We start from the raw sequence: 25,843 nt of genomic DNA on the forward strand, positions 1-25,843 counted from the left end.
AACAAAAAAAACAGTGATAATAGTTCAATCTTAATTTTAAAATTTAAAAAATAAAAAGACTAAATTTATGACATTAAAGTATAAAGACTGAATTTTTAAATTTCAAGGAGTACACATACTTGTAGCATATTTTAACCAAAAAAAATTACACCATTTAAGTACAAAACATTTATATATATATGTAACATAGCCAAATGACAGTGGCTCGAGACATCAACATCCCATGCAACAAAAGTCCAAAAAAAAACAAAAACAACCGCCAATATCTTTCATTTTTTTTCCTTCTAAATTATTAACTATTTTTACTAGGAATTAATGAAAAGGATAAAAAAAAGAAGAGAATCACCGGCGGTGGTTTTCGGGTGTATCGGATTCCGGCGACGATGAGAGCAGACAAACAATGATATCAGCAAAAGCACTAACGATGAACTTGTGGGTGTTTTTGGGGTTTAAAGTAAGGTAACAAATGAGTAGTTCATGCAGGAAGTCCCAGTCTTTGTTCACATCAGTTAAGTTCCTCGCTTCGATCATTTCTTGCATTGAAAACCTAAAATCTTTGTATGGGTCCGGCGAGTATTTCTTGACAGCAACGCCACCGTCCATGGGCGGTGGTTGAGGCGGTGTTTCGGTTGTCGTCTCGTTGTTAGGTTCAGCTTCGGGCCTTGTATCGGGTGACTCGATGATGGAGTTAGAACGACCTGGAGAAGAGAAGAAGAAACGGTGGGAAGCGTATACGGTGGCGAAATCAGGTGTGGCGTCGGCGTCGGAGTCGGAATCTGTGGTGAGAATGGAAGGTGTTAAAAGGGAAGTGGAGGCTGATGATGTTGAAAGGTCGTAAAGGGAGTTCAAGTTCTTGGGAAACGATGAAGGATCTTGTTTTATTGATGATGATGGGAGTAAGATTGAAGATTCGTCCATTGATTTAAGATTTGTGAAGCAGAGATGAAACATTTTCAAGAACATATTCGACATTTTTCTTTTTGTTGTTGTAAGAAAAAGGGAGAGTGGGAGAGAATTTGAAGATGATTGAAAAAGAGCTCTGAAAGTGGTGGCGATGTGGGGGTTTTATCGGCTGAAAAAAAACACAAGCCGGAGCTGCTTAAGAAAAATAGATTAGAAAAGTAGTGTATGGTCTGAATCATTTGTATCCGTATGGGTTATTAAACTCGATTTCATTGGTGTTAGTTCAATTTTTAAGATTAAAACTTAAAATTTTACTATATTTGTATTACTATTTATTATTTTGAGCTTTTTTGCAGTTAGGGATGAATTTGAATTTTTTTAAACAATTATAGTAACCGAATTATAAATTTTTAAAAATTTAAAATATATTTTTATCATATATTAATCTATAATTTTATCATTTTAAAATATATATATATGTTTTTTGTTTGAGGGTCAAAATATAAAAAAAATACAATTTTTCATTTTTTTAGGCTAGCACCTACATGCTCCCGTTTGCATTTTCTCCAACTATTTGCTCTTGAGAATGCGCATCTTACCACAACATGCACACATATTAATAATTAAATTTTTTTATTATATATTAGAAACTAATAAATAGATTTAAATTAATGAAAATAAATTTATTTTTAAAAATTGCCGACTTAATTCAGTTAGTATCGATATTATTGTTAATATAATAACATATAAATTAAAATGTATTGAAATATATTCATCTTCCAATTTAATGATTGATAAAGAATTATAAATAATTCTAAATATTATATTAAAACTAAAACATTATATCATATCCATAATTTTTTTTTCAACATCCATTACCTTAGAATGGGGCTAAGGCCTAAAGGGCAACAAAATTTTCTTTTTTTACCTTTTTTATGTTTGGAGTTAAGTAATATTTAGTTTTTATTTTTTTTATTTTGATCTTTAATTTTTTTGTTTACATTTGTTTCGAAAAATGATAATTTATTTCAATTTGATCATAAATTTAAATTTCATTATATTATGATAATATGGTGTAATTTTAAAAATTAAATTGAAAAAAAATGTCAAATTCGAAAATTAATGTGAAGCAAAAGATAAGGATAAAATAGAAAAAAGTTATCGAACTCAGTCTCTTATTTTGCATGCCAAATGTTATAAATTTACAAAAAGGGCCTACCTCCCTCCATTATTATTTTTTCGATCATTTATATTTTAATACATGCTTTTGTAATATCTGATATTTATAAAAAAAAGTGTAGAATTAATTAACATTTTTTATCATGCATTAAGTTAAAAAAATATTCTTAAATTAGTAGTTAAATAATTATTAAACCCAAAAAGAAAAAGGAAATCACTCTCACTTCCACCTCCACATGATTTTTCTGCACTCAATTAGATCCTTTTTATGTACTTTTTGTGAGGGATTCAGCTTTATTGGACACCCAAAGATTGAAGCCTATGCATAATACTAACAAAATACATGGGCCTGGAAATGATTTCCTTCTGTACCTTGGGGTTTCACTTTCCTACCCATTTTACAAGCTAACTGCAAGTCAATGCACAATGTTGGCTTCTAGATTAATGGGTGGAACCAAGCATGAATACATGAATTTTGTGTATATCCGTTTATTTATTTTTAAGTTTACTTTGTATTTTGTCTATTATTTTAAAATTGTATACATGTAAAGTTATTTAAAATTGTATTTGTTTAATTGATATTGACATTGTTGTTAGTGTAAAAGGACGTGGGTTCGAATACGTTAAAGCACATTATTTTCCTATTTAAAAGTTGGGAGGGGCTATGAGTAGTTCTAAACATTGTATCAAAAAAAGCAGATATGATAGTAACTTATTAAGATTAATGTTAAAAAAATGTATTAACAATTGTATCATAAATAAATAAAGGGTAAGCTACATTAGTAGTCACTTAACTTTTTTCTTTTTCTTTTTTGATTACCCAGTTATGAGAAGTTGCAAAATGATCACTCAACTATCAGTAAATTTATTTTTTGGTCACCTAACTGTCTAGGATTTTTTGGTGTCTCCATTTTTATGTTAGACTGTAAATGACTAAAAAAAGACAAAATTAAATTGTTGGATGACTATTTTGTGACTTTTCATAATTGAGTGATAAAAAAGAAAAAAAATTGCGTGAATAGCAACATTTTCTTTTTGTTGGATCTAAAAGCATTTTTTAAAGTTTTTAGATGGAATAGGGTTAATTTAGTATTTTTTTTATTATGATTGAAAAATAGTGAAAAAAAGTGTAGTTTCTAAATTATAAGTATTTAGTGTTGTTGTTAGAAGTGCTATAAGAAATTAAATGTACATTTTAGACATGATGTTAGAAAGTAAAAAATAAATTAATTTAAATAATATTTAAATTCATTACGACATGTAAAATATAATATTTAAATATTTTTTAAGAAATCAATATAAATTATTCGTAAAATTAAATTAAAACAACATACAAATACAAAACTTACAAATTCAAATATATACTATATTTAAAAAAATAGATGAAAAATGGTAAATTTAGTGTTACTGTTTCGGTTGAAAAATATTTTTGAATTTTTTTTTTAAAAAATTGTTGTAAAAACTGAAGTTTCAAAATTCTAGCTACTATGCTAAAAGGAATCTCTAGTTTCTAGTTCCTAATATTATCGTATATGAACTATATAATTTTTTTAAATACTTTTAAGTAAGTAATATAAATTTATTGTAAAATTTAATTTGAATATATAAACTATTAAATATTTAAAACAAAATAAAAAAAATCAATTATAAACTTAATAGAAACATTAAATATATATTTAGTGTTTGCAATTTAAAGTAAATTAAGTACAGTACAAAGTTTTATAAATAAAAGCCAAAAACAATTTATGTATGCTTGGTTGAGTAATAAATGAAATAGGGGGAGAGAGAGTGAAAAAATAAAAGAAAAAAAATGATAAATTTTCATTTCGGTATATATATATATATAAAAGAGATATATTAATTCAAAATCATACCTATTAAAGAAAATAAAACATTTTTTTCATTGTATCAAACAAATTCTTTTAATTTTTCCATTTTTCCAATTTTTTTTTCATTTTTTCCCTACCAAATATGCCAATAAAAAATTCATTATTTCATTTTTTTATTTACTATTTTGTTGATTTTTTTTCTTTTCATTTTCTCACTCTACCAATTAAAGTATTAACTATTTTTTATTTAGGTTGAAAATTTAATTTGAAAAGCCAGTTTGAATAAAGAATTGATTAAAAAAATGAAAAATTATTTAGTAAGTAGTGATAAAAAGTTTTAATTTCATAAGTAAAATTGAGATTTTGACATGTGTCTTTAAATTATATTTAAATTTTTTTAAAATAAATAAATAAAATATATAGTAATATTCCAACCTCACTAATAATTATTAGATTGCTATTACAATAAATAGAATAACGTGAAAATAAAAATATTTAAATATATTTTTCTTTCAATTTAAAAGTCGAAAGTTATACATAAAAATAAAATCGTATAAAAAATCATATCAATTTATTATTTACACATAAATTTTAGTAAATTAACATGAGCTTTTAAGTAAGTTATAATTTTTTTAATTTCATTAAATTGATAAATTAGAGCATTAAGATGTAGACCATTTAGGTTTAAATCACATTTTTTTTGTCATAATTAGTGTGAAATAGTTAGTTGAGTTCAGCATCAGAGTTTTTCAATTAAGCGGTTGTGATGCTTTATTATCATCTTAAACAAAATTGATACATTAATTTATTGAAAGTAAATTTAAAAATTAAAGGTAATAATTTGAAAAATATTAAACAATAAAATATTTTAAATGTTACAAATTATTTTACATTTTCTTTCCATTAAAAATGGTCAATATACATTTTATTGTTTAAGCTTGACTTCAAAATTTAAATTAATACCTAAAGTTTATTTTTTTTAATTAAATATTTGAACTTGGTTTTAAGATTTAATTTTATATAAAGTTTATTCAAGTCCAATTAAATATTTAAACTTAGTTTCTTTATTCAAATCGATACTTAAACTTCAATAAATATCTTATTTAAACCGATTTGAACTATGAAATCATGTTCGAATACCATGTGAAATAATCCAATTAAAAAATAAAATAAATACTTTATTTATTTTTAACCAGAACCTTAATTTTTATCTAATCTTAACACGGTGTAAGTCATTTCCATTAAAAAGAACTCATCTTCAAAATATGACCTTCAGGCATAGAATTATGGTAGTTCATTTTTAAAGGGTAGAAAAGTAATTTCATCTTCCTTATCTCTTCTAGGTTCTTCTTCTCCGTAACAGATAGGAGACTTAGCACTGGCTGTTGTTGTAGTTGTGGGTTTTACATTTTGCCCTTATTAACTATTGTAACGAAATCCAATTTTTCTTTTAAGACATATATCATCTCTCAGAAGACTCAAAGTCATTGATCTGGTATTTTTCTACTACATTTGTCAGCTTGTTAGATCTAAGTACTGAAAGCTCTCTCCTTTGTTGTCTTCAAACAGTTCTTTACCATTTCTACTGTTTAAAGATTTACTTTTGACTTGTGGGTTAGAGTTCAAAAGATCAAAATTTTAATCTTTGGGGGTGTTATTTTTTTTCTTCAGGTTAAAAGTGGGATTATTTTGGGTTCTAATGATGTCAATTCCTTCACCTTCTCATATGGGTACTCCCCCTCATTCTGAGAACCCTCATATGGATACTACTCCTCCTCTTGATAACCCCCATGACATGGGTAGTTCACACATAGATATTCAACAAGATCTCAACTCTCATATGGATACTCCCCTCATACTGAAAACCCTAATGATATGGGCAGTCCACATATAGATATTCATCAAGATCTGTTTCCAGAGTAAGTTTTTTTTTTTGTTTGCTCAATTTCTTTCTTATCTGCTGTTGGATGAGTTTAATTCTTGTTTTTATATTGAAAATTAGGTTTGTTTCTTAAATATTTCATGTTCAAAATAGTTTGAATTTACTGAATTGAAGGTTAGCTTACCATAAAATTGAAGAATTTTCTTTGTTTGTTTCGAGAAAGCATGGAAATCCTTATAGTTTAGTATGGTTTTCTAGATCTCAATGATGCATGGTCTTTTTTGGGGGGCATTTTGTGATCTAACCCTATTTTAAAAATGTAAAAACCACCTGTAATTGGAAAATATTTACAGTAAGTAGCTACTGGGGAATCTTATATCTTTGAACCCTGCGATAAACCGTCATTCTCATTCCAAAATCGCCTTGTTGTTCTGGTGTATTCATCAGTTAGTGAGCGTAGCAGCGTAATGGCACATTAGTAGCTTCAACGTATCTCCATATTAAGTTTAAAGGTGTACGATTACGTTTTCTTGAATGCTGTTTTATCCCAATTGCAGTTACTATGGTGGAACAGCTTCTGCTCCGGCTCCGGCTTCTGCCCTGGATTCTGCTCCGTCTGAGCCAAAACTTGAATTTGAGGGAAATGATAACCATAATGGAAATAATGATAGTGCTCCTGTAATTAAAGATAATAATTCCCCTCCACCAGTTCCACCTGGTAGTAGTGGGGAAGGATTACCTTATGCTCCTATACATTGGCCAAATGCTGGTGATATTTGGACCTGGAAAGTGGGGAGGAGAGTCAACAGTGCTGGCTTCTATGGTGATAGATTTCTCCATCTTCCCGAAAGTCTTCGAAAGGCAAATAGTCCAAAAGTCTTTGCGAGCAAGCCAGCACTTGAACGTTTTATCCGGTTGAATTTCCCAGATGCAGATGTTAATGCGTTCTTTGCTTCATTTGTTTGGAAGATCCCTGCCGTTGTGGAATCTCCTACTAAAGGTTTGCTAAAAAACATATAGATTTTACGTTTGTGGTCCCCTTTATCATCTTGTGGGGAAATTTGATATCTAACTTTTTTTCACAGGATGAAAGTTGCAATGCATATTGATTATATAAGATTTAGTGTCAAATTAGAGATTCTCTTTAGGTTAGCTTAGCCCAGGTTGACGTGGTTTAACCATAAAGATTTGTTCAAGGTGAATTGGTGTGGAGTCAAATCTTTAAATTTCATGTTGATAGGTTAAGAGTTTTGAAATGCATTAGTAATGGAAGAAACAAAGAGCAATTATGGGGGATGCTTTTGTGGACCGAACCTATGTTAGGAAAGGCCATTAATTTCGATTCTCTAATGAAGGCTTAGGTTCTTTTTATTATGATTCTATTTCAGTTGATTTTGTTCTTAGGCTCATTGATTGCGATTTTTTTCAACAAATTTCCTTCCTTTCTAGAGTAGGTTTTCTATTTATCTAACAAGTCTGGTCTGGATTTACCGAATAATAAAACCTAAGCAAAATTTCTTTAAAACCCTAAATGATCTAGGTCTCCCTCTAATGAGTCCCAAGGTTTAGTGTCTTTTTTGATGAATTTGAACTGTCAAACCACAATAGATCATTACAAAAATCGAGATAAGGGCTCGTGTTTTTAATATATTTCCTCTTTACCCTGTCTAGGTACCTTATAAAAGCTAGCATCAGTCTAGGCTTTCTGCTTAAAATTCTATGAAAATTCTTTGGAGTTTCTTTACTTTTTCAATAAGCTTCTTTAGATTGTCATGTTTGTATCATATAGCAAAGTTTATATAAAAAAAATTAACACATAAACAGGAGTTTTCTTTCGAAGAAAACGGCCCCATGACTCGACCTCACCTGATCATAATGGCCTTTTGTGCTGCGCCTTAGCGCCTAGGCATTTGCCTTGACATCACTGTTAAATATATGCATGTTGGAAACATTTATATCCGACACTCTTGCCAAATTTTGCTCATCCTCTTCAAATATGTTTGTCAAAGGTCGTTGATTGCAGGTCTTGAAGACCTATAAACTAAGAATTAATCTGTTTCTTATTGCTACTGCTGATGACTTTATAGGCTTCTTTTTTCTCGTATTATGTCTGCTTTGATGAACTGTATGTTATGATGAACATTCATGGTAATGACCGTCTCCTTGGAAGTTGCAAATGAGGAGGTACTGCCATAATGGCATAATAGCTCTAGAACAGTCCTACCTGAATTAAGATCGGTGTTTAGCTATGTGTCGGTTAGGTTGTGAATGTATGTGCCTGTGGACATCCTTTGAGAAGGAACCAGTAGACATTCCAAGTGTCGAGTTTGAGATGAAGTGTCATTATCCAAATTGATCCATTTCCATTCATTTCTGTTTCATCTAGGGATAGGGAATTGTTGACGTAGTAGTCCTTGTTATACTCATGCAAAATTCTTTGTTCTTCTTTTCTGGCCTATTTATCACTCCTCCTGGAAGTTCGAAGTTGCAGGATGTTCATTTTCTCTTCATTGCTTAGCTAAAATGCTTTTACCTTTTATGTGATGAATGCTACCTCTCATCCTTTCAGTGGCAGCAGCGCCTGCAGCACCAGCAGAAGGAACAGAAGATGATAAGCAAGAAAGTGACACAAAAGGTCTCCGTAGAACCCAAAGGAAGAGGGCTCCCCCTCCTCCCCCATTCAGTACTCCGAGTTCCATCGAAGGTAAAAAAATCCGGTGTTTGTGTATGTTGCTTTGTTCTTTGGTTACTTATGGTTTCTTCTGTGCCTATTAATCAAATATCTCTTCCTGGAAGCTCAAGGTGACGCAGTGTTCATTTTCTCTTAATTGCTTAGCTGAAATACCTTTTTTCTTTAATGTGATGAATGCCAACTCTCACCCTTTCAGCACCAGCAGCGCCAGAAGAAGGAACGGAAGATGTTAAACAAGAAAGTAACTCAAAAACTCCCCGTAGAACCCAAAGGAAGAGGGCTCCCCCGGCTCCCCCAGTGAGTACTCCGAATTCCAGTGATGGTAAAAAATGCAGAAGAATAGTAAAGGATCAGCCAAAACTAAGCGACCAACTCGCCAGCGTGGTAAAGAGTCTGCCCCACCCCCAGCTGAAACTGAAGATACGAATAGCGGTCTTGATTTGTCTTTCTTAGACAATGAAACGGGAAGAGGTTAGAATTAGGAGTACTTACAATTTTCCTGAAAACAGTTTCTTGTTTCTTCCTTTAATTCACCTTTCGAAATGGTTGCAGCGGAATTCGACAACTACCTCAGTTCTTTGGATGAAATCCTTGCTCAGCCTTTCTCTGAAGAACCATTTTCCCATCCAGCAGAGATGCAAAACTCGTTTGCAGGAGACAGCGAAATGGCTGAAGCTCGAAGGAAACTATCTTCCCTTCTCGATATGGATTTCCCTTCATTGATTTGCTTCAAAGACCTTGAAGAACTTGCGAGTCTAGCATCCAAACTCCGAAAAGACCCCACTCTTACTGCCGAGCAACTCGTGAAGCTGAAGTTAATAGAAGAGATCCCATCATTTTGCGAGGTGTTCCTCGAAAACAGGGAAGTAATGGAACAGGCAGATAAGTTCTTTAGAGGCCTTGACGACAACAGGGCCAAGGTCTCTTCCCTGAAACAAGAATACAGCGAGTTAAAACAACAGGTAACAAACCTAGAGTCTGAGGTAGATTCGAACACAATGACCGTGCAAGATATCGACAACCAGATAGCACAGCTCAAAGCACATCGAGCCGAGCTCACGAAACTGATAGACAAGAAGAAAAGAGACAAGGATGAATTGACATATAACCAAAAGTTGGTGGCAAACTCGATACCGAAAGTGGTGCATGAGGTTCAGCTGGCTAATGCTAAAAAACCAGAATGGGAGGTAAAGAAGGAAAATGCATTAAAGCGTGAAGGTGAAATACTAGCTAAATTTGCTCCTTTAAAAGGGTTTTCCCTTTGAAAGAAATTATGTGTTATCATATCATTGTCTGTTGGTAATATCTTGAACACCATAGGTATGGGACTAGTTTTAAATTTATTTAGTGATAATAAAAAAAAAACAGTGGTAGCTTTGCTGAGACTGCAATTTGGTAGTGTATTGCTTTTGAGGATTGTTGTAACTTAGTAACTTTGGCTCGTGCACCCTTTGTACTTTTAAACCGTCAAAACTCGTAATTACTGTTTCTAGTTTTAACTTTTTGTAATAATGTTAATGACAAATTATTTGGTCCAATAATTTTTAATATTTTAATCTCAACGGCTGCTATAAAAAAACTCAAAATTGATTTAATAAAATGATTTTTCAAAAAGTATTGTACAAAGAGTAATTAATTTTTTAAGAAATATTTATGAAAAAATCTGTAAATTTTATCAAAGTTATAAAAATAAGGTTTAAATATTCATTTAATTTCTAAATTTGTCATTTTTCCGACAATATAGACACCATTATGACATTATATATTTTTTTTTACAAAAAAATTAAATATTTTTAAAATCACAAAAAAATATAAATAAAAAATATTAAAAGTTTTTAAAGTTACAAAAAATAAATTAAATGGGGTTTAATTTTTAAATTTTTAGTTCACGGTTTGACCCATATAAGCCTCGGCACCATGGAAGAAATTTCTTCAGCAGCGAACTGTTTCTCTTCACCTTGTAAGCAAGGACCTTGAAAGGCTAACGCTTTGACGATGTTATTATAAATTTAAAATATTAAATTTCAAATATGATAATAATAGAAGGATCAAAATTGAAATTTGTAAGAAGCCTGAAGACCTTTTTATACATTTTTGGTCAAGCCATTATATACAATAGTCCTAGTAGTATACGCTAGAATTTATGAAAACTTTCTTTCATTCTCTTCAAAGATATTATTCTACTTTAAAAGAAAAAAGCTTTCAAGTTGAATAGTAATACCTCTAATTTGTTCTATTGTTGTTCAAATTTTGTCTTTATAAAATTATTTTCTGAGCTTATGTTGAATTTTATATCAATATAGATAAGAATAAAAATATTATGATTGTATATTCATATCATTTTCAAAGTCAATATCATATTTAAAACAATACATATATATCAGTTTTTTTTTTTATTCAAAAGACTTTTCTATTATCTCCAAATTATGATTTTCGTTTTAAATTAGTTCTCAACTTTAAAATATTTTAATTACTCTCTAAACTATCAATATTATATTAATCAGGTCCTTTAATTATTAAAATCGTTAATTTGATCTTAGATAATACATAAAATCTTATGTAACATAATTTAAAATAATAATTTTAAGAAAATGTTGCCACATAACTCAAAAAAAAAATATAAAACCGAAAAAGAAATAGTGTACAATTATTTCTCTAAAACTTCAAAAACCTTATCCATTTTTATCACATAAGATCCAACAAATCATTTAACACTTAAGTTATACTTAATGATATAACATCGATGATTTAAAGATCTAATCTTATTTAACAGTTAAATTAACAATTTTATAACAGAAAAACCTTACTAATATATCACCATAGTTCAAACTTTGAAGATGTTTAGTGCAATTAACTCTATTAAAAAAAATCTTAAAAGAATTTCTTAACCTGGTAAATAAAAAACCAGATAGAAGTGTAAAAATGAGTTAAAAAAGAATCATGATATCTTTGACAAATTATATCGGTACAAGGAATTTAGCATAACGGAGGCAGGAATGGAGCCTAGCCTGGATTCACCCAATAGTATTATTGATGCTTCTAAATATACAGTATTTGTGATTATAAAGGAATCTTACCTTTGGCCACAAAAGCAGCAACCCTACCAATAAAAAATCATAGCAAATAAAAGTGTTTCAATCTCAAGGAAAAGCATTTGCAATTTAAAAGCTGTAGTATGGGTCTTACGCGCAACCATATTGGATCTTTGCAAATTATATCCCCATTCATATATTTTGATATATTTCAGGTTAAGCTAAGACCAGAAATGGAGTAACGGTTAAAGTTTTTATCTGACATCTAGATAACATAAGTTCAAACCTCATAATCTCCTAGAAATAAGTGAGCTTTGCCCCCTCAAAAATGGTAAGTATGCTTTTTAGTCCCTTAGAAGTTTATAAGATTATAAGGTAATATAATAGTAAAATTACACTTTGATTCGCAAAATTTTATGATTCATCTTTGACTCCCTACAATTTTTTTTTAGCTTGACCCATCTTCCTCCAAGGTAAGTCTATTACCCTGGTCATGGTCTTCCCCTACCCACCTCCAGGGCTTAGGGACCTAAAAGTTGGGTGACTCAAGAGTAACCCGACAAGCATGACCACTACCCCACAAAGATATTCCTGAATGGTCACTACAAAGATAAAAGTTTACGTCTCTTTGGGAAGATGGAATGCTTGATAAATATCGCACTAAGTGAAGGAGAATGCAGGCTCAGCAACAACTGACAATCAAAGATGTGAAACATTGATGTTGAAATTGAGTTTTTGCCATGGTGTGAATCAAAATGAACCAACATAGTGACAAGCAAAAAGGAGTTGAAGGTTGTCCGAATTCCTTTCGGATCAATACATTCATAACCAAAAAAAAAAAAAAAAAGGAAAAGCAACACGGATGTATGTTTGACATCATGAATCTACAATGGAGCTTCTTTAAGCTTTACTTTAGAGAAAGAAAGATGATCACCAAAAAGATTCATCATAATATGAAAAATAAAATGTATGAATAAAAAGACCCCCAAAAAGATAAATGTAGTTTTATCATTACTTGCCAAAAAACACACAAGGCAAAATACGAAACCCTCAAGTCCAAGTTTTGATGGCTTTAAACCAAACCGACCAAGTGGACCAAAAGCATAGATTCTTAACCACAAAGTAAGAATGGAACCAATTCTCAACATCAACACCCCCAAAATCACTTATTACTTTTACCATGTTTCTGGTTGAGTTTCAACCAACGATTCAGAAAAATGCAAGCACTTCATATACAACAAATCCCTATGACGAAGACGGGGAAGTAATCATTTAGCTAATCGCTACCTTTTAATGCAAACATGTCATATCCTAACTCAGAATGTGAATTCATCTTTGCTCTAAACTAAATTATTTAGTTCTTGGCCACTGCATATGAAAACAGGAAACATACCAAAGAAAACCGATCAATGATGCCACTCCGCTACCACATGGTTCGCACCTAAGGGAGGCCTTTCCTAGCTTCCCCATTTGCCTAATTTCAACCAGTTCATATAGATTCTCACCTCTATGGAAGTAAATAAAAAACAACATAGGATCAAAACACATCCACAATCATGCTTATAATCATTTTTTCACATAGACAATAACTTATGCAAAGCATATACTTTCCCATGAAACAAAAAGCATCATAAGCAACCTTGATATAAACAAAACATTGATAATAAAAAATATATATTTTACTGCAAATTGTAAAGGTAGCTAAATTCTCCAATGCAAAACATCAAAATCATGCCAAAGGAATCATCTAAATAACCCCAAATGTCCATCATTCAGAGAAGAACAATTCTTGATTTGATTAAGTAATAAAAGGTAGTAACCATACAAAAAAAGAAAAAAAAGAAAAAGGGCTAAGCTCCACCAGTGACCTTCAAGAACTAAAATGAAAATAACATGCAATTAAGGAAACAGAGCTAAAGGTTCCATATTTATTACTTACTGTACAAGAACAAGCCTATTATTGTTATTATTGTTGTTATTACCATTTCCCATGCCTCCTCTCAACTCGTCACCACCACCACCGTCCTCCAAATTCTCCACTTCACCTCCCTTGGGCACCGTCACAATTAGCTCCCCATCCTCGTAAACAGCACTCGCCAGCTCCGGCCGTGTCGTCTCCGGCAGCCTGAACCGCCACATATCAAGCTCCAAATCATCCAGCAAACCAAAATCCACCAAACTGTTCGACCTAATCACAATCTTAGTAACCCCAGGATGGATTTCAACTGTATGAGCCCTCACGACATCGCCGATCATCCCATCCGTCTCCGCCACGAACTTGAAACAGTCAGGGCTTTCCTCCACCGCCACGTCTGCATCCGACCTAAAAGGCAGCTCGAGGACGCGGCTGAAGATGTGGGGTAACCTCCGGAGCTTCTTGTTGGACCCGCCGGTCAACAAGGTCTCAGCTTGAGACCTTGTGGTCCTTGGGTTCATCTCGTATTGGACGGTGATGTTTCTTTTCTTCGGCAACGGATGGATCCTCATGGTGCTCTTTGAGGGTATTAAATATTTGGGTTCCTTCTGGTTTTTTTTACAAAGATTTGAAGAACTGAAATCAAAGGAGAAGAAGGCGAGGAACAAGATTATTAATAGCAACAACAACAAAGATGCTTTCTTGAAGAAAAGTGAAGAGATTTGGAAAGGAATCAAAACCCTGATCAAGTTTTTGAGTGGAAAAGGTAGAATCATAAAAAGCAATGGTGTCAATTCTTCAAATTTTTATTTTTTTTCTCTTGCTTTTTTGGGAAGATCTTGATAAAAACCCATAAAAAGGCTTACATAAAAACTAAAATGGAAGAAAATGATTCTAAAAAAAAAATTGTTCTTGGAGATTGAGTGCTGAAAGGGGCAATTAGATTTTGTGATTTGGTTTTTTTTCCCCAAGAATATGAAACAAAATTGTATGAAAAACACAGAAATCTGGCTTTTTTATTTAAGTGCAGGAAAACTAAGAGCCAATGGCTAAATTATAGCCGGAAATAGCATATAAAGAGAGTAGGTTTTGGTTAATGGTCCCTTAAGTTTAAGATAATTACCTATCAAGCCCACCACCTTTTATTTATTTTCTTTTTACAGGAAAAAGGTAAAGAACTACTATTTAGTGATTTATTTTTTTGATAATTACTATTTAGTGATTATTGTATACAAAGTACATAGTTAAAATCTAACTATATTTAACACATGGGTAAATATATTATATTATTTATTATTCCTATTAGAAGACCCAAAATCTACACAGAAAAATGAAATGCAAAAAAAAAAAAGTAAAAATAAAAAATTAAGTAGATAACTATTTTTAGATTGTAAAATTTAATGCTCTTTAATTCCCATTTCATCTATATTTATACAATTATTTTAGATTTTCACAAAGGTATTATTATCTATTAACTAAGTAATAACTCAAATGTGGATTTACTAAAATCTTATTATTTCTATTGGGAAAAGTTACTAAATTATTAATTATATTTTAGTCATCCAATTTCAAAAGGTTATAAAATAGTCATTAAATTGTTAAGTTTTTTTAATATATATAAAATGTCTAGCTAGTGAGCTCCAATTGACGATTTAATGATCAGTACAGTGAATCAATACCCATCGACGAGTAGAAAAATATATTTTGGATCCAAGTTTATCTGACAGCCAGTGTCGAAGATCGAAGAAAAGAACTTTTTGGATTTTAATTCGCAGATTCGTGACATTCAAAGTTGTTTCATAAAAAAATAAATTATAGAAAACAATGAAAATATGAGCTTTCGATTAATGTATGCAGTGTGAACAAAGAAGATCATATAACAATGATTCAACAACCTGATGACTTAAATAAATTTTTTTGAATAGTTCAGTAACAATTTTGTAATTTTTAAAAGTTGAATTACCAAAATATAAATTTACTAATAATTTAATGAAGTTAATATAATTTACGCTATTTTCATAAAGCAATAAATATTAATTTGAAAATATTTTTTGTCTTTTTATATGTTCATATAAAATTTAGAAAGAAAAACATATACAAAATGGTTCAGCTCTCTCAACTTTATCACAAGCTATATTTAACTTTTTTATCAGTTTTTCTCTAAACTTTTATATCAATTTTTTCTAAATTTGTTAAATAATTATTTTTTTACCCATATAGTATTAACCTTTGGGATTTTCTCTATTAATTATTTTATTTTTTTATTTATATTATAAAAATAATTTTTTTAAAAATATTTATAGAGTGAGTATAATAAGATTAATTATAATTTTAATTTATTCTATAAATAAATTTAATACCATGAATCAAGTGACACGTCTAATTAATGAAAGAATATAAAATACCAAAAAAAAAATTATATTAGATTTTGTTATACTCACTTAGATAAGTGAAAGAAACACTTAATACTAAATTTACATTTATGAAAATTTAAATAATAATTGAGTTATAGGTAAAATAGTAAACATTTATTATTTCTTTTTTGAAAATAAGACAATAAATTAATAAATCAAACTCGAGTGACAACATTTAAAAAGAGAACAAAATTAACTTAAACTAACATGCTTACACCATACACCCAATTTTATTATCCTCCCTAATTCGAGCATTATTCATAGAAATATCAAGTAGTGTGATTTGCATGACCTTAGTTAAGGAGTGAGAAGTTTTATTGGAACTCGTATACACTTTTAATTGTTTCATCTAAACATTCATGTAAAAATAATAATAAAAATATATTATTATATTAATATTTAATTTTTTATTAAATTTTTTTAATTGAGTTGATGTTAAATTAATTTATATATTACATCCGCTTGAAAAAGAAAATCACCTTTTTATTTCCCATAAATAATATTGAAGATAAGTTTGAAAATCAAACATTCTGTACTTGATATAAGGTTTGCATACAAGGACGGGGGACGAAGTTGCCATGTTACTTCCTAGAAGAAGGATGAGATATGGCTTCACTATAAACCAGACATAAATTAATAAAATAATAAAACAAACCCTTTTATCTATATTTGTTTTAACATATTTTTGGCATTCTGGGTTTGTAGGTTTGTGTATTTACGTTTGTTTTATATACCTTTTTCTTATAACATATGTAAAATAATATACTTTGTGTTTGAAGAAAATTATATGAGAAAATATTTTATACATTATCAGTGAAATTTATAAACTCAACATATAGAGTAAAAAGATTGACAAATGTTCTATAAATATATAATAAAATATAAAAAAAGAAAAAAGAAACATGTGTTAATTTTTTAAAATTGCTTATAAAATTAAAAAAAGTACACTACCAATATACAAAATAATAACCTTTATTATATTATTGATTTTATTGTTTATAAGATTTATCACATTTATTAATAAAAGGTTAAGTAAATTTATTTGACAAGAAGATTTTTGATACTTAGAAATAATAATTTTGATTATATTAAAATTCTTTTCTTAAATTTTTTTATTAAATTCTCTTATCTTTAAAATATTTTTTTTTCCGATGACTACAAAAATGAAAGGAAAATATATGTTACTTTAGTTTCAAATACCAAATTTTAATTATTTATATAATAATTTTATATTTCATATATAAAATTTTATAAATAATATATTTATATAATTCATGTAATATATGTAGTACACTACTAGTGAAGTTTTTAAATTCTACAAAGAAAATTAGGGAGTTAGGGATTGATAAATGTTCTATAGAAATATAATAAAATATTAAAAAAAACACGTAACAATTTTTAAAGTTGTTTGTGAAATAAAGAAAGACAATGTCGATGTTTCTGATGCTAACTTACATTTTATAACTATATTAATTATATATTAATTATAATTTATTTTCGTCAATTTTTTGAATATTAAGGAAAAAAAATTGAAGCGCATGGGCATTACCGCAGAATATGCCAATCTTTTGTATTGGACAAATATTTTAATAATGATTTATTTTTTATTATAATATTTGAATTATCAAAGTAATTGGTAATTATGCTTTTTAGTACTTTACTTTAATTACATAAAATTTAAATTAAATCATTTAATAAATTATAAAATTATATATAACTCATGTAATATTATAAACTGGTAATATATAAATGTTCCAAGGTATTATGTATATTTTTTTAATAAATTCAAGTCTAAAATATGAACTTTAAATTTTGTTCAAGTACACCAATAATTGTAATTTGCTAACCAAAGCTTATTTCGATTCTTCCATACTATTTTTTATTTTTAACGTATAATAATTTTATTTTATATAATTAGTAATTATATATCTTTTAATTACTACCCTTATAATATAACATATTTAGTTTTCATAATATATAAATTACATTATATATAAAATAAGAAAATAACAAAATATAAACTTGAAACGTGCTAGGTTGGGCTTAATCTTGGAATATTAGAGTTCGAGTCTGATTCATATTTTAAATGTATTTATTCAAGTTAATTTTGTGCCTAACATTTTTATCTAAACTATTCTAAATTTTGGGTGGGCTTTTAATTTTAAGTATGTATCTCAGTTCTTAAACAAGTATAGTTTAAAGTTAAGTTAGGACCTATTTACCATTTAATAGAAAATAAATTCAATTGTTATTTTATTTTGTTTTATTTCATTTAAGTTTATATTATCCTTTATCAAACAATCTAATTATATTCAATAATTACTTTTTAAATAATTTACCAAACAAATTTTATAACTTAAATTCAACACTTAATTTCTTTGGTACTTATTTATTCAGCACTTAATTTTTCACTTTATCAAATACAACATTAGTTTGGAATTAGTCAATTTAGGTTTTAAATTTTTTGGATCATTTTAAGTTTTAATCATTTTGGGTTTTGATCATTTAGGTTGTTTTAAGTTTAGTGCCTTCAAATTTGCCAATTAAGTTTTTCGAGTTGGGCGATTTCTAGTTTTGTCATTCAAATTTGATAGTTGAGTTTTGGTCTTTAGGTGGTTATGTTTTGAGTCAATTTAGTTTGAAGTTAACATAAAAAAATAATTCAAGGTCATTTTGAATTCGAGCAATTTTAATTTTATGTTATTCTAAGTTTAGATTTATTTTTTCAAATTTTGGATAAACAAATGTAAATTATTAAGTTTTTATGGTTAAATTAAAATTAACTAGATTTAAATTTGAGTTAATGGGATTAAGTTTTCGAATTCATAGCAAACAAATATTTTCTCCCCTGATGATTTTTAATGCTCATAAAACTAAAATAATTTATTAATAAAAACTATTTTTATTTCTTTTAAGACGGAGATAGAAGGGGAAAAGACCCATTTTTTTTTGCATAATGTAAATATATATACGAGAAACTTATTATTTAAAATAAGTTCTTTTGGAGTAGTTGAGTATTTACGGGGTGTTAAGTTCCTTTGTGGATTAGAATAGTTACTGAAAAATATGTTATTCAATTATTTTCTGATGATAAAATGATATTACAATGATTTCGACATTTACGGGTATCAAAGTCTATTTGAATACATTTCAAGATTCTTCTAAAAATTTTATGTTTTGTTGTTATGGACGGATTTGACTTGATGTTGTAGGACCTAACACTTATGTGTGTCAAGATCAAACCTTTTTGTTACACACTGAGCTTGATGCCCATGTATTTTAAGTCGTCTAAACTTTCCTGTAACGCCCCCTTTACCTGAGACCATCGCCGGAGTCGAGCACGAGGCATTACTAAACTTATTTGAGCACTTAAACAAATTCAAACAATTTATATCATACTTTCCAGACAAGCTGTCCAACTGCATTACAGACGCAAAAAAAATCATATCTCGAGTTAAAAAACTCGAAATCTAAATCCGTAAATTTTTCCCGAATCTAGGTTCATATATCTACTTACTAAATTTTTTCTAGAATTTTTGGTTGGGCCAATTAGTATAGTTTATTAGTTGAAGTCTCCCCTGTTTCAGGGTTCGGCTACTCTAACCCCTGTGCACTACGAACCAAATTTCTCCATGTACAGAATTCAAATAACCAATCCGTTTGTTTCTATTAAAAATATACTCAATAAGGAATCCATACATATATAGTATTACTCCTAATTAATTTTTTACAATTTTTAATGATTTTTAAAAATTAGAACAGAAGAGTTCAAAATCACTCTGACCTTGTCTCACAAAAATTCAAAATATCTCCTGATATGAAGGCCTTTTGCTTACACCGTTTCTTCTATGTGAAACTAGATTCAATAAGATTTAATTTCATATTTTATTCAACCTCTAATTAGATTTTCATGATTTATGGTAAATTTTCAAACTCAAACTACTGTTACTAACCAAAAACTGTTTTAGTACAAAATATTGTTAACTAGTTTATAACATCTTTACTTCATTTCATTTAAACTCTATACATGCCATATAAATCTTCAAACATAAAACAAAAGCTACCGGAATTGATCTGGATAGTGTGCTTTGTTGTGTTGATCCGATCTACCTACTTCACTTCAAGTCAATCTACATAAAAATATTAAACACACACAAGCAAGCTTATTGAAGCTTAGTAAGTTCATAGGTTTAAAAGTAATGCTTACCAAACATAATATTTCCAAACAATACCAAAACATTTACTAAAGTTTCCTACGATTCACAGCCATTGTTATAATAATTCACATAGTTGAGCTCAACAGTAACAACTACTCAATCTCTTTCATTTGGATCACTTCTCTTTTATTTCTTATAATCAAATTAGGAAATGGCTTACGAAATTGAGTACATCGTTGCTCAATGCCACAATTCACAACTCAGTATGGTTTTCCTCATTGAAATACCATACCTACATTTTCAACTCGGTATGGGAAATGCCATACCTACATTTCTTAACTCAGTATGGATTTGATAATACCATACCTACATTTCACAGCTCAGTATGGATAATACCATACCTACATTTCACAACTCAATATGGATGATACTATACCTACATTTCACACTTTGCCATGGAACAACCATGGTCTTATCCGTCAATTCATCATACGTCACGATACGAACGTACTCAATCCTGCGTTTTTCCTAATTTGCATTTACACATTTATTCTTTCATTAACAAAATCTACACAATCCCACAACAAATTCGTATATAATAACACATTATATACTTCAATCATTCATAAATAAACATCTAAATTCAACCATATGAACTTACCCGGTTAATTTGTAAAAGATATTGAAATTTAGGGACTATTCCGCAACTTTTTCTTTTCCTCGTTCTTCTTTGGATTCTTGATCTATAATATAAAATATTTCTACTCATTAGCATTTATTTGATTTCTATTTCACTTTGCTGTTCAAATTTCGAAATTTCACTTTTACCCCAAAATTTACAGTTTTCACAATTTAGTCCCTGCTCAATTCACCCATCAATTGAACTAAAATTTCTCAATTAACACTTTATTTTATCATTATAAACTATTTCAAAACCTTTTATATTCTGAATTTCAACAGCAACCTTCAATTCACAACTTTTTCACAATTAGGTCCTAAATATCATTTCCTATCAAAATCACTTAATAAAACCACCTTAATATGAAATTAGAACTTAAATTTCATAATAATTCATCATAAAATTCCCTTATCCATCCAGGGTAACTTCCAATTTCACCCATAAAATCAAAAACTAATGAATTCTATAAGTGGACCTAATTGTAAAGTCATAAAAACATAAAAATTATCAAGAAAAAGCAAAAATTAAACTCACATGATGTAAAAATATGAAAAACCGGCTTTCTCCAGACCTTCTATGGCGTTTTGGCTGAGAAAATATGAAGAAATGTCTAGATTTTTCAATTACATCATTATTTAACTATTAACTTTTATGCTATTTCCAATTTTGCCCCTTGTTCACATTGTTTTCTTGCTTATTTCATACCCAAACCGTTCAGCCATTAACCTTTCTAATTGCTCTTTAAATCCATCTTTTTAAATACTTAAGCTATTTACTCACAATTTAACAAATTTTGCGCTATTTCAATTTAATCCTTTTTAATTAATTAGCCATCCAAACGTTAAAATTTTCTAACGAAACTTTAATACTAACTCAATGACACTCCATAAATATTTTTATAAATATTTATAGCTTGATTTTCAATTTTGAGGTCTCGATACCTCGTTTTTGACCCGTTTGACCTAATAAATTCTTTTAATTCACCAATTTCACCATTTCACAAATTCTTCTAAATTCTTACTTGACTCATAAATATTAAATTACTATCTTGTTCAATCTTATTTGTCGAATTTAGTGATCTCAAATCACCATTTTCGACACCACTGAAAATTAGACCGTTACATTTCTAATCACTTATTTTACCATAAGCTACTTATTTTACCATGCAACTTATTTTACCATAGTTCATAAATTAGTATTATGAAAATTATAATTCATAAGCTACTTTAACAAATATTATGTTATTATCGTATTTACCAATTGTTGATAGTAATTTTGTAGATTTTTTTAATCAATGCTACGTTGTTGTTTACCGATTGTTAAATATATTATAAGTATGTTATAAAAAAATTGTGTTATTGTTTTTGCTTGCTATTATAATAAGTTTGTGCTAATTGGACTCTCTATGTTACATTGTATGTTAGCATTGTTTGTAATATTAGAAATTTAATATTTTGACACCATCAATTGAGAAGATATATGCTCTAACATACTACTTGAACTCTTCATCAATCACTTTGCAACTCAATGAACTTCATTTTACCCCATTGATTGGATAATTTTTGATCAATTTAATCATTACATCTTAAATATTTATTCGAACTAACATTTTTCTTCATTAACAACAATACCGATGCCAATCGTGTTAAGCCTCAATCAATAATTTTTTATAATATTTAAATAAAAAACCCTTAAAAAAAATTAAAAACAGGTTTGATGTTGTGAGAATATGGGTATGATTAAGAGATTAATCACATTTACAGCATGATTGGAAGCTGCTTTCAAAACTTTAACCGACTTTGGAAGCACCCCAACATTCATGCAATCATTTCTAGCCATATTACGCGGTTTTGGTTCAAACTTGTACCGTATAATCCTTTTCAATTAAAGGATTGAAAATTTTCATTTTAATCAATTCTTAATGATAAAAAAAAATTAAAATGTAATTCAAACAATTATGTTGAATATTCATCAAAATGTCTCAAAATAAAAAAAATTATTTAAAGAGATTTTCATATTAATTTTTTATATGAATTAAAGGTAGAGAAAGTACATACAAATTACTAAAGTTAAAAATTAAACTTGAATTTTAAAATCTAAAAAATAAAAATTTAAAAATTAAATTTCAAATTTATAAATCTTTGATTTTTCATCTTCTTACTAATCTATTCAAAAACAGCTTTATTTATTACAAGTTTTAAACTATTTTATGCTTATATGACCTTATTTTAATTAAACACATAGAAAAATTAAAATTTTTGAAAATTTAGTTAAATTATCTAAAATGTTTGAAAATTTTAAAATTTTAACTAGAAAATTTTAAAATTTAGTACCACTTCCGTCCCATAATCTTGTATGTTGGTGATTCTATTACCGAATTTCCCTTTTCTGGATGAATTACTCAACCAATATGGAGATCTATAAAGAATTTAAATTTTAAAAATTATTAATTATATAATATTTTTATAAACAGGGTGAATTACACCAATTGTTTCTAAATTTTATTTAAAATTACATTTTTGTCACTCAACTTTTAAAAATTATATAATAGTTACTAACGTTATCAAATTATTATATTTTTGTCACTCAATTGTTAACTTCTGTTACAAAACTAAGGCTGCACCTTAAGCCAAAGGTTTAATAGCTAATTTGGTCTATAAGCTATAATTAAAAAATCATTTTGATATTTTTAAAATTGTCATAACAATATCTGTAAAAAAAATTAAGAAAAAACTCAAAGCTAAAAATTATTAGAAAATCTATAAAATAATAACAATCATAATTTAAAAAATATAAAAAACACTTAAATATGTGTAAATCTAAAAGTTTCTTAAAATTAAAACTAAAAATAATTTATATAATTGATGGCAAGAAATATTCTGTGGCTGAAACAGTGACCATTACTTTAAGTATTGTTTCATTGTCAAATTTGCCTTTTTTTTTTCCAGAATAAAAGTATTGAGCTATTTATTTTGAAGTAGTTATTTGGATGAATTAGAGCTCAAAACATGGAGATTAATTGAATTGAAGACATGAAGATTGATTTTTTGCGAATTAAACATGGTTACTTGCAGAACAAGTAAAGTCACTTTCTATAATTAAAGATTTTGGATTGAACATAAACTCTTATGGAAGTATTATTTTTTTGCTGATTTTTAGCCCGACTTTATAGAAAATTGATTAGATTATAACTATTATGTGAGCAAAACTTAAGTTTTGACTAGCTAGGTTAAAGGATTAGTTATTAATTAGGAGTACCTAAGAGACAGAGAAAGAAGACTTTGAGAGAGCAGAAATTTATTCAAGTTATGAATGTATATGTATTATCCATGATTTCCTGAAAATTTTTAAGCAAATTATTATATAAAAATATTTAAAATTTCCAAACTAAATTCCACTTGTTTTCCACCATTGATGAATACCTTTAATCATATTAACTTCATGTTGTGTTATCTAGGAATTCCTCTACAAATTTTATTTTGTTTTATTTTTTTCTCAAATTCTAAAAGTCCTAACAAAATACATTTCAATGCAAGATTCAAATTCCACTATTAGACCGATTGTTGCTTTTTGAGTTTTCAAGAAACAAAATCTAGGCCCAGGGGCGAAGCTAGAAAATTTTTTTAGGGGGGCTAGATGAAATTTTAATTTTTTATTGTTTATATCTTTATAATTTGTAAAGGATTAAATCGAATTTTTATAATTTTAGGGGGGAAAAGTGAAATTTTACCTTTACTAATTTAAAATTTTTAAAAAAATTTAAAGGCCTAAAATACAATTTTACATTTTAGGGGGCCGGGGCCCATCCCAGCCCCCTGGCTACGCCCCTGTCTAGGCCTGCAACATTGTTTTCATTCTCGAGAATCGTAAAAACTTCTAACAACCTATTTGCAAGATTTTCCCGTTAATTATGAAAAAAAAAATGAAAACAAAAAAAAAGAAAAAGAAAGAAGAGTGCAAAAGAAAAGAGCAAAATGTTCTACTATATTGTCTAAGTTCTTTGGTAAGTTTAAAATTTTGAAATTTGAGATTTTTTTCTTTTAATTTATAATGCAAAGTACTCTATTTTTTTTCCCTCTAAACCTATTATTTCTTTTTTGTAACTCCCATTATTAGATTGATTGGTTTTTTGAGTGACTTTCATTTTTGGATTTTCAAATTTTTTAAATTTATAATACAAAAAAGCAAGTGAAAAATGAGTAGAATTAAAGTGAATGGGTATTTAATATTCTTTTGTGAAAGTTCAAAAACTGTAATTTTTTATGAGATTGGATGTGAAAAAGTTAGCTGCAAAACCTTAATTTTTCCTAGCTATAAATAATTTTTATATGATTTTTCTATTTATTGTTACATTATTTTATTTTTATTTTTATTTTACAATTATTGCTAATTTTTTTTAAAAAGATCAAAACAATTTTTTAACCATAACTCAGGGATTTTATTAACTATTAACTCTTTGACTTAAAGTGCAATGTTACTAACGGAAGTCAACATTTGAGTGACAAAAATGTAACAATTTTATAATGCTAGAGTGACAGAAATATAATTTTAAACAAATTTAAGGATAATTGATATAGTTTACCCTCATAAATATTGTGTTAATCGGTGTTAATAAGTTATAAATTTTATTAATATTTTCATATCATTATTACTTTTTTTTATTGTGTTCTCAAAAAGCATGCTACCATCTTACTTGGATATTTGTTCTCTTTGAATCTGATTTTAATTCTACATTTATATATAAAATATAATACAATATAATGTAATGTAATATAATATAATCTTGATAGCTAAAATATATATAATGTTTTTGACTAAATTTATTCATTAATAAAAATAATAAATTTTTTAAATTACAAAAACAAAATATATTGTACGTAGTTTAATTTTTAATTTTTAATATGAGATTTAGTTGTTAATTTACTCAATCAATTTTGTTTAGTAATCGAAAAACAAATTGGTTACGATCCAAATACTTACATTACTTTTCCTCTGTTGGACCCTTCATACAGTGTTTTTAATCACATTCACAAGGTTATGCTTTATGCTAATCCGACATTAAGCCCTGACGATTACATAGTCATGGCTATATTCGATGTCGATCATCACACAACGTATATTAGACCAAGCAAAGACAAAGAATGGACTTACGTTCACTATA

The 25,843-nt window shown here is 28.3% G+C and overlaps 3 protein-coding genes across 3 annotated transcripts; 1 reads left to right on the forward strand and 2 right to left on the reverse strand.

Moving 5' to 3' along the window:
• Positions 1 to 281: 281 nt before the first annotated feature.
• On the reverse strand, positions 282 to 1,142 carry LOC107928510 (transcription repressor OFP12). The gene has a single exon (XM_016859757.2). It carries the CDS (start codon positions 970 to 972, stop codon positions 343 to 345), a length of 630 nt encoding a protein of 209 aa, XP_016715246.2. The 5' UTR covers positions 973 to 1,142; the 3' UTR covers positions 282 to 342.
• Positions 1,143 to 5,190: 4,048 nt separating this feature from the next.
• LOC107928540 (uncharacterized) lies at positions 5,191 to 9,984 on the forward strand. The gene is given in 7 exon segments (XM_016859789.2): positions 5,191 to 5,406; positions 5,583 to 5,830; positions 6,351 to 6,793; positions 8,363 to 8,497; positions 8,682 to 8,812; positions 8,815 to 8,956; positions 9,038 to 9,984. Coding segments are annotated over 6 exon segments (1,608 nt in total). The 5' UTR covers positions 5,191 to 5,406; positions 5,583 to 5,786; the 3' UTR covers positions 9,751 to 9,984.
• A 3,304-nt stretch (positions 9,985 to 13,288) lies between these two features.
• Positions 13,289 to 14,477, reverse strand: LOC107928584 (uncharacterized). The gene has a single exon (XM_016859836.2). The coding sequence runs from the start codon at positions 14,206 to 14,208 to the stop codon at positions 13,453 to 13,455; it is 756 nt and encodes a 251-aa protein (XP_016715325.1). The 5' UTR covers positions 14,209 to 14,477; the 3' UTR covers positions 13,289 to 13,452.
• Positions 14,478 to 25,843: the final 11,366 nt, after the last annotated feature.

Source organism: Gossypium hirsutum, chromosome A09, assembly GCF_007990345.1.
Source record: "Gossypium hirsutum isolate 1008001.06 chromosome A09, Gossypium_hirsutum_v2.1, whole genome shotgun sequence".
Classification (NCBI taxonomy): domain Eukaryota; kingdom Viridiplantae; phylum Streptophyta; class Magnoliopsida; order Malvales; family Malvaceae; genus Gossypium; species Gossypium hirsutum.